The 10,368-nt window shown below is 42.8% G+C and overlaps 1 protein-coding gene and 1 pseudogene across 1 annotated transcript; one reads left to right on the top strand and one right to left on the bottom strand.

Annotated features, from left to right (window-relative positions):
- Window positions 1–2,285: 2,285 nt before the first annotated feature.
- Window positions 2,286–10,176, top strand: LOC129641964 (olfactory receptor 7C2-like; the record flags this gene model as incomplete). Its single annotated transcript, XM_055566536.1, has 2 exons — window positions 2,286–3,254; window positions 10,153–10,176. Coding segments are annotated over exons 1-2 (936 nt in total), but the record flags the coding sequence as incomplete, so codon positions are not given.
- On the bottom strand, window positions 6,862–7,322 carry LOC129641963 (60S ribosomal protein L23a-like; annotated as a pseudogene).
- Window positions 10,177–10,368: the final 192 nt, after the last annotated feature.

Below are 10,368 nucleotides of genomic sequence, written 5' to 3'. Positions count from 1 at the left end.
CTTTCCAATCCGTTGATTGAACCAATGCCTCATACATCTCCTGCACTGGCAGGTGGGTTCTTTACCACTAGCGCCACCTGAGAAGCCCAAGATTACATATATTCATGTATAAATTATATTATCTATGTATTTTAATTATATTCTTCTGATAGCTTATATGGTCCCTAGCTCCACACCCAACATTTGAAATTTATTAGGGAATATAGGGATAAGATTTCACACTATTTTTTTCTAAATTATTAATCAATTGTGAAACACTTATTTGTATCTTTAAAAGGCCCTCTAAAATATATAGGAATAAAAAAATGCAAGTTAAGATGATAAAATACATAGAGATATATCCTAAATTATGATAAACATCATATTAAATAAAAACTCTAGAATTATTCCCTTGAATAAAGGAAGAATAATAAGAATTCCAACTCAACATAAATTTGAACAGCGTTGTGGAGTTTTATAGCAATGTAATAAGACCTAAAGATAAATAGATGTTGTAAATTAATACTATTTGGAGAAAGCATATATACATTAGAAAAAAAATTTAATTAATGAAATCTAGAAAATGTCCATAAGACCTTATAAATACAGAAAAATCTAAGGTTTTCCTAATGTAATAGTGATACCAAAGATACAATGTGAGAGAATATCATTATTAATAGCATTAAACCTAAAATACATTAAAATGCCATGTAGAAATTCTGCTATTTGCAACACCTCAGATGAATCTAGAGGACATTATAATAAGTGAAATAAGCCAGACAGAAAAGAACAAATAGTGTATGATTCCACTTACATGAAGCATCTAAAATCATCAAACTCATGGATGCACGGAATAGAATGTTGATTGGAATTATTGGCTGGAAGGGAAGGGAAATATGGAATTCTTATTCAGTGTATCAAGATTTGTTATGCAAAATGAATAAATTCTAGAGATCTGGCATATAATGTGGTGGTGGTGGTGGCGGTCTAGTCACTAAGTCGTGTCTGACTTGCAACCCCATCAATTGTAACCCGCCATGCTCCTCTGTCCATGGAATTTTCCAAACAGGAATACTGGAGTGGGTTGCCATTTCTTTCTCCAGGGATATAACATAGTAAACAGAGTTAATAATACAGTATTGTACTCTTTAAAAATATGTTAGAGGAATAGATTGCAAGTATTCATACCACACAAAAGAATACAAGGACATTTTTGGAGATGATAGGTATGTTTTTATGGGCTTCAAAGATTGCTCATTGGAAAAAAAATCCAGCAGCCAATGCAGGAGACTCAGGTTCCATCCCTGGGTTGGGAGTAGGAAATGGCAACCTACTTCAGTATTCCTGCCTGGAAAATTCCATGGACAGAGGAGCCTGGCAGGCTACAGACCCATGGGTTCTCAAAGAGTTGGACAGGACTAAGCATGCACCCACCCAAAGCTAAAAATAAAAGATGATTTATGTGAAGATAAACTCAATATTTAGAAACTCTAGGAGTCTATATTTAGAAATTCAATTTTGATTGAATTTATATAGGGACATTGATAATAAAAATGAAATATACATGGTGATTAACAATAATATTAGGGTTTTTTTCTTTTTTAGCAAAAGGAGCACCCAAGGTCCAGAGGATCTAAGAACTTCTCAATGAGTGAGAAGAGCTGCCTAGAGTTAGGGAATTCCCCATTCCCAGAAGCACTGAGCAGAACGCTCAAGAGTGATAATCAGGGACTCCAGGAAAGGGATGATTGTTTGGGGATGCAGGCAAGCACTAGAGCAGTGCTCCTCAAACTTGTATGTGTCAGAATTTCCATGAGGGCTTGTTGAAGCGTCAAGTGCTGGCTTCACACCCAGTATATCTGATTCAGTAGGTCAGAGATGACTCAATGGAAAAGAATCCACCTGCCAATGCAGGAGATACAGGAGATGCAGGTTCTATACCTGGGTTGGGAAGATCTCCCGGAGGAGGAAATTGCAACCTACTCCAGTATTCTTGCCTGAGAAATCCCATGGACAGAGGGGTCTGGCAAGCTACAGTCCATGGGGTCGCCAAGAGTTCAACACACACCTGAGCACACACACAGGTCAGACGAGCCTTAAAAATGTGTATTTCTAACATGTCTAGAGGTTGCTGATGGTGCTCAGGAACCACAATTTGAGAAGTGCTGAACTTGAGACAATTTTTCTAGATGTCAGCAGTAACCACAATTTGTCATCAAAGAAAGTCAATCCTTAGCCAAAATGAATGACTTCATGATCTCCCTGGGTTTGGGTTAAGGATATTTCTGTCTTTCTGGGGAATATTTATTTGGGGTAAATTTTGTATTGCTTTTTTCCTCCTTGTTGGCAAGCCCAGCAGACTCATGGAAAGAGGAAACCAAACAGGAGTCAGAAACTTTCTCCTCCTGGGATTCTCAGAGGACCCAGACCTGCAGCCTCTCCTCTTCGGGCTGTTTCTGTCCATGTACCTGGTCACATTCACTGGGAACCTGGCCATCATCCTAGCCATCATCTCAGACTCCCACCTCCACACCCCCATGTACTTCTTCCTCTCCAACTTGTCCTTTGCTGACATCGGTTTCACCTCCACCACCATCCCAAAGATGCTGTGGAACATCCAAAAACAGAGTCAAGTTATCACCTATGCAGGCTGCCTCAGCCAGGTATTTTTTTTCGTTGTGTTTGGATGCCTGGACAATTTACTCCTGGCCGTGATGGCCTATGACCGCTTCGTGGCCATCTGTCACCCCCTGCACTACCTGGTCATCATGAACCCCCGGCTCTGTGGGCTTCTGGCTCTGGGGTCCTGGAGCCTCAGTGTCACAGGCTCCCTGCTCATGACCTTAACAGTTTTGAGGCTGTCCTTCTGCAGAAGCATGAAGATCCCACACTTTTTCTGTGATCTTCCTGAAGTCCTGAAGCTCACCTGTTCAAACACCGTCATCAATAACACAGTGGTGTATTTTATGACTATTATCCTAGGTATTTTTCCTCTCTCTGGGATCCTCTTTTCTTACTCTAAGATTTTCTCCTCCATCCTGAGAATTTCATCAGCCAGGGGGAAGTACAAAGCCTTTTCCACTTGTGGGTCTCACCTCTCGGTGGTTTCCTTGTTCTATGGCACAGGCCTAGGGGTCTACCTCAGTTCTGCAGTCACTTCATCCTCTAGGACAAGTCTGGTGGCCTCAGTGATGTACACCATGGTCACCCCCATGCTGAACCCCTTCATCTACAGTCTGAGGAACAGGGACATGAAGGGGGCCCTAGGGAGACTCATCAGCAGGGCACCATCTCTCATTCACAGGGTCTTTAGAGGGCTCTCATAAGTAACTGAGCACATAATATTGAGGACCAGACATCCTGGCTTCTTTCATTTAATGCTTTTCTCTTTCCTAATACTCACTTTTTAAAGAAAAACTTTCCTTGGGTCTTCACAGCCCTATTTTCCTTCATACTATATCTTTGGTTCCCTTTTTCAATTTGTAACCATATGAATTTTAACTTCATATAAATTGAACCTGATATTTTCTGTTACATTTAGTCATGATTTAAATTTCTTAAAAAATAAACTAAATCTCATGTTTTTAATATATATCCTCACAGTGAGGGGATGTATACCTATTAGGGAAATGTTGCCCTGCAAACTCATTTACAGTGATGCTTTCTGAGGCTGGGTGAATCAAATCAACTAGAAGAAGTGCATTTTTTATGAATAACTTTCAGTCACATCAAAACTTAGTGATGTATATTCCATTTCTGAAACATGAAGTCTGGAGCTAAACAGTTCAAAGCTGGCCTTCAAGTACTCAAGATCTTTGTGCTTTTTTGCTCTAGCTCTAGCATGAGTCTTCCACCCTAGTGGTCACAAAATGGCTTCTGCCCTTGCAGCCACGGTAACTGCATCCCAGGAAGGTGGAATGGATAAATATAATATAAAAGATATTCTTTCACCATTTATCATTTCAGCACATTCTGTCTGGCTTCCAACTTTCGTATCTGCATCCTTTGCCTAAGGGATTTCTCTAGCCTGCCCTGCCCATGTTCAGAGAATTAATGTCCCAGGAATCACTCCTTAACCAGAGAGGAACAGGAGTTGGTGTATAAATCACTTGCACATTGGGTAAGATAAGTCTGTGGCATATATGTTTGTATTGGCTCCCTGTATTTCCCCAGCAGAAGTCCACCAGTCGATTGTGGTGGTAACTGGCTTGATAAACACACCTTTTATGGCTGTATTCTCTTGCCTGACTCACTGCTCTATTTCCTGGGACCACTAAAATCTTTGTCTTAACTGGACTGAGCTACATTTCCTGTACCCCATAGGCTTTATAGGAAACATCACAAAAGGTATGCCTACCCAGAACCTGTGAATGTGACCTTTTTAGAAAAAGCTTCTTTGCCAATTTAATTAAGTTAAGGGTCTGGAAATGAGATAATCTTGAATTACTTCAGTTCAGTTCAGTTGTGGAGTCGTGTCCGACTCTTTGCAACCCCATGAATCACAGCATGCCAGGCCTCCCTGTCCATCACCAACTCCCCAAGTTTACCCAAACTCATGTCCATCGAGTCGGTGATGCCATCCAGCCATCTGATCCTCTGTCGTCCCCTTCTCCTCCTGCCCCCAATCCCTCCCAGCATCAGGGTCTTTTCCAATGAGTCAACTCTTTGCATGAGGTCGCCAAAGTACTGGAGCTTCAGCTTCAGCATCAGTCCTTCCAATGAACACCCAGGACTGATCTCCTTTAGGATGGACTGGTTGGATCTCCTTGTAGTCCAAAGGGCTCTCAAGAGTCTTCTCCAACACCACAGTTCAAAAGCATCGATTCTTCGGCACTCAGCCTTCTTCACAGTCCAACTCTCATATACATACATCACCACTGGGAAAACCATAGCCTTGACTAGATGAATCTTTGTTGGCAAAGTAGTGTCTCTGCTTTTCAATATGCTATCTAGGTTGGTCATAACTTTCCTTCCAAGGAGTAAGTGTCTTTTAATTTCATGGCTGCAATCACCATCTGCAGTGATTTTGGAGCCGAAAAAAATAAAGTCTGACACTGTTTCCACTGTTTCCCCATCTATCTGCCATGAAGTGATGGGACCAGATGCCATGATCTTAGTTTGCTGAATATTGAGCTTTTAAGCCAACTCTTTCATTCTCCACTTTCACTTTCATCAAGAGGCTTTTTAGTTCCTCTTCACTTTCTGCCATAAGGGTGGTGTCATCTGCATATCTGAGGTTACTGATATTTCTCCCAGCAATCCTGATTCCAGCCTGTGCTTCTTCCAGCCCAGTGTTTCTCATGATGTGCTCTGCACATAAGTTAAATAAGCAGGGTGACAATATACAGCCTTGACGAACTCCTTTTCCTATTTGGAACCAGTCTGTTGTTCCATGTCCAGTTCTAACTGTTGCTTCCTGATCTGCATATAGGTTTCTCAAGAGGCAGGTCAGGTGGTCTGCTATTCCCATCTCTTTCAGACTTTTCCACAGTTTATTGTGGTCCACACAGTCAAAGGCTTTGGTATAATCAATAAAGCAGAAATAGATGTTTTTCTGGAACTCTCTTGCTTTTTCCATGATCCAAAGGATGTCGGCAATTTGATCTCTGGTTCCTCTGCCTTTTCTAAAACCAGCTTGAACATGTGGAAGTTCACGGTTCATGTATTACTGAAGCCTGGCTTGGAGAATTTTGAGCATTACTTTACCAGCGTGTGAGATGAGTGCAATTGTGTGGTAGTTTGAGCATTCTGTGGCATTGCCTTTCTTTGGGATTGGAATGAAAACTGACCTTTTCCAGTCCTGTGGCTACCTCTGAGTTTTCCAAATTTGCTAGCATATTGAGCGCAGCACTTTCACAGCATCATCTTTCAGGATTTGAAATAGCTCAACTGGAATTCCATCACCTCCAATAGCTTTGTTCGTAGTGATGCTGCCTAAGGCCCACTTGACTTCACATTCCAGGATATCTGGCTCTAGGTGAGTGATCACACCATCGTGATTATCTGGGTCGTGAAGATCTTTTTTGTACAGTTCTTCTGTGTATTTAAGGGAAGCCCCTTAATCATACTCAAATACAAAATAAAAAATTTTTAAAGGTCTATACTTCCTTTCACCCATGGGATCAAATCAAATCCAAACCACAGTCCCCTCCGCCAAAAAAAAATGATCTATCTTTCCCTAGTTTCTTTATTCTTTAAAATGCAGGCTTATAAAGAAAATAGAGCTGGAAGGGGTTCTAAGGATTGGAGGCAATGGGGTCATGGATCCCTTGACAGTATGTCACACTTTGTGTGATGACCTGAGTTGTGTCCTCTACAAAATTCATATGCTGAAGTCCTAACCCCCTATACCTGGGAATGTGGCTGAATTTCAAGATGGGATCTTCAAGCCATAGTAATAAGCTTCCCAGGTGGTACTAGTGGTAAAGAACCTGCCTACCAATGTAGGAGATGTAAGAGATGTGGGTTAGATCCCTGGGTCAGGAAGATCCCCAGGAGGAGGGCATGGCAACTCACTCCAGTATTCTTGCCTGGAGAATCCCATGGACAGAGGAGCCTCTGGGGCTATGGTCTATAGGGTCGCAAAGACTCAGACACGACTGAAGGAACTGAGCGTGCACGCAGGTTAAAATGAGTTCATTCAGGTGGGCCCTACTCTAATTTGACTGGTTTCCTTAAGAAGAAGAGATTAAGACTCAGACACACACAGGAGGAAGACCATGTGAAGACACAAGGAGAGGACAACCATCTACAAGCCAAGGAGAGAGGCCTCAAGAGAAACTGACACTGCTGGCATCTGCATCCATGACTTCATTGTTTGTGTTGTTGTTGTTTTAACACAGTGAAAACTTTTATATTTGGAATTAGCCAGCTGGACTCAGTTTAGACGATCCCAATTTTTTTGGCAACATCCAAACCATCACAGTCAGGAGCCAGTCGAACATATGCCCTCTTCTCTCTGTCAGGCCTGATCATGGTATTGACCTCAGCCACATCAATGTCACAGAGCTTCTTCACAGCCTGTTTAATTTGGTGCTTTTTAGCCTTGACTTCCACAGTGAATACCAGTTATTTTCTTCATGGCTGACTCGGTGGTGAGGGGGAATTTGATGATGGCATAGTGGTCCTTTGTTTCCCCTAGAGGCGCTCTTCTGAGGACATTGGGGCTGCCTCCTGAGCAGTGGTGTTTTGGGCTGCCAGAAGGTGGGTAACACCCAGATCTTCTCTTTTTTATGGCTGTGGACACCTTTCAACACTGCTTTCTTGGCCATCAAAGCCTTTGCTTTGGCTTCAGCTTTCGGAGGAGCAGGGGCTTCCTTCTTCACCTTCGGTGCCATCTTCATGAAAAGACGTGACTTTATTTATTTGGCTGTTCTGGGTCTTAGTTGTGGCATGCAGGATCTTTGATCTTCATTGAAGCATGAAAACTCTTAGTTATGGAATGTTAGATCTAGTTCCCTGACCAAGGATAGAACCCAGGACCCCTGCATTGTGAGTGCAGAGTCTTAGCCACTGGACCACCAGGAAACTCCTAGATCTAGGACTTCTAACAACCAAAACGATGAGGGGAAAATTCTATTGTTTAAGCCACTCAATCTGTGGTATGTTGTCATGGCAGCCCTAAAGAACTAGCATACCCTGCTTCCACAGGAGCCCTCTGGGGATGTAGAACACTGACCATGGGGTGGATAGAGATAAAAGCTGAAATGCTAGTTTAACACTGGGATCTCAGGCAAAGTTCCCCAAGGTCCATTGTAGAGTTGAATATTTTATAAGTGGATGAGCTTCTTGTCTCCTCATGGAATGTTTCTAAACTCTTACCATAATTGTCTCCAATTGGTGTTGTTCAGTCACTAAGTCATGTCTGACTCTTTGTGACCCCACAAACTACAGCACACCAGGCTTCCCTGTCCTGCACTATCTCCCAGAGTTTGTTCAAACTCATGTCCATTGAGTCAATGATGCCATCCAGCCATCTCATCCTCTGTCGCTCCCTTCTCCTCTTGCCCTCAATCATTCCCAGCAGCACAGTCTTTTCCAATGAATCGGTTCTTCAAGTCAGGTGGCCAAAGTACTGGAGCTTCAGCTTTAGTATCAATTCTTCCAATGAATATTCAGGGTTGGTTTCCTTTAGGATTGACTGATTTGATTTCCTTGCTGTCCAAGGGACTCTTCAAGAGTCTTCTCCAACACCACAATTTGAAGGCGTCAATTCTGTGGCCCTCAGCTTCCTTACGGTCCAACTCTCACACCTATACATGACTACTGGAAAAACCATAGCTTTGACTACACAGACCTTTGTTGGCAAAGTGATGTCTCTGCTTTATTAATATGTTGTCTAGGTTTGTCATAACTTTTCTTCCAAGGTGCAAGCATCTTTTAATTACACCATTCACAGTGATTTTGGTTCCATGGTAAGATAAATAGATTAAAGATTTATGAAGCGCTTCTCCCAAGTTCTCTCAGTTGCTTATTCTCTTAAAACCTTTATGAAATGGAGGATGGAGCATCCCAAAACCTACCCATGTTTGAATTTCCCACCCTATCCTCCCCCTGCCTTTAGTAGAGGTAAGTGCTCAAGAGAAGTTTAATTTGATTTAGAAAAAATTAATATTATATTTCTTAAACAAAAGGATCATGGAGTTGAGTTATATTTATAGCAGTTATAATCATGTTACCTTCTGTTTTTCCTTGTTCTCCCCACACCTTTAGTAAGGTCTCATGTAATTTCCCACCTGGTTCATTAGCCTGCAAGAAAATAATGGTTAAACTCTGACATCCACCCTTACATATAAGGGGCCCCCTGGGGCCAGCCTGGAACTGTCCAGGCCAATTAGTCCCAGGGGTCAAGTGCCGGGGTTACAAGTCCTCACTACTCATCTCCATGGGACCTGCTTCCCCAGTTCCCAACAACGAGGTGTATGAAGTTAAAGGTTTAACGCGGAGGATAAGGGGTGCTCAAAGCCTGTACATCCCAAAGAAAGCACTGACTCTAGACTGCTTCTTGAAACATGACCTCTGAACCCCTGGAATATCCTGCCTGATAAAAGTGTCTTTGTTTACCTGGGGCTTTAATCCATGCCAGGTAGTCTGGTTGATGGTGAATGCCCGTTTTTGTTCACCTGGGACCCAGGGCAATGCTATACTGTTTGTGTGTAGTGGCTCACTTATATCTGCAGTAGCCCACCAGTCCATGGGATTTTTTAGGCAAGAATACTGGAGTGGGTTGCCATTTTCTGCTCCAGGGGATCTTTCTGACCCAGGGATCAAACCTGCGCCTCCTGTGTCTCCTGCATTGCAGGCAGATTCTTTACCCACTGAGCCATTGGGGAAGCCAGGCTTTGTTCACCTGGGACCCAGGACAATGCTTTATTAGTTTGACCTCTGGAGGGACTCAGGCTTCCCTGGTGCCTCAGATGGTAAAGAATTTACCTGCTACTGCAGGAGGTCTGCAGTCTCTGGGTCAGGAAGACCCCCTGGAGAAGGGAATGGCTACCTACTCTAGTATTCTTACCTGGAGAATCCCACAGACAGAGAGGCCTGGTGGGCTGCAGTCCATGTGTTCGCAAAGAGTCAAACATGACTGAGCGACTAACACTGGAGGGACTCAACAATGAGCTGTGAAGGTCAACAGGAACTCCATGCCTATGTGACACACCTGGATAAAAACTCTGGACACCACGGTTCAGGTGGGCTTTCATGGTTGGCAGTATTTCATACGTGTTGTCACACCTCGCTGCTGAAAGAATTAAGGGCTATTCATGCAATTCCCCTGGGACAGGACAAGTGGAAGCTCACATCTAATCTCTTCTGGACCCTGTCACCTGCATCTTTTGCCTTTGCTGATTTCAAAGTGTCTTTTCAGGGCACTAAACCATAAATGAGAGTATCCCAGCTTTTTCAAGTTCTATGAGTCCTTCTGGTATATCATCACATCTGAAGGTGGTCATGGGGACTCCCCACACAGAGGCCATGGATATTGTTTTAAAGCTAGACAGTGTATTTAAAAAGCAGAAATACCACTTTGTCAATAAAGGTCCATATAGTCAAAGCTATCATTTTTCCAGTAGTCATGTACGGACGTGAGAGTTGAACCATGAAGAAGGCTGAGCACCGAAAAGTTGATGTTTTGGAACTGTGGTGCTGGAGAAGACTCTTGAGAGTCCCTTGGACGGGAAGGAGATCAAACCAGTCAATCCTAAAAGAAATCAACCCTGAATATATACTTGAAGGACTGATGCTGAAGCTCCAATATTTTGGCCACCTGATGCAAAGAGCAGACATTGAAAAAGACCCTGATGCTGGGAAAGATTGAAGGAAAAAGCAAAAGCGGGCAGCAGAGGATGAGATGGTTAGATAACATCACCAATCCAATGGACATGAATTTGA

The sequence above is a fragment of the Bubalus kerabau genome, chromosome 1 (genome assembly GCF_029407905.1).
Source record: "Bubalus kerabau isolate K-KA32 ecotype Philippines breed swamp buffalo chromosome 1, PCC_UOA_SB_1v2, whole genome shotgun sequence".
NCBI lineage: Eukaryota > Metazoa > Chordata > Mammalia > Artiodactyla > Bovidae > Bubalus > Bubalus kerabau.
Note: the sequence above shows the minus strand (reverse complement) of the source record. Positions and strands in the feature narration are given on the sequence as shown.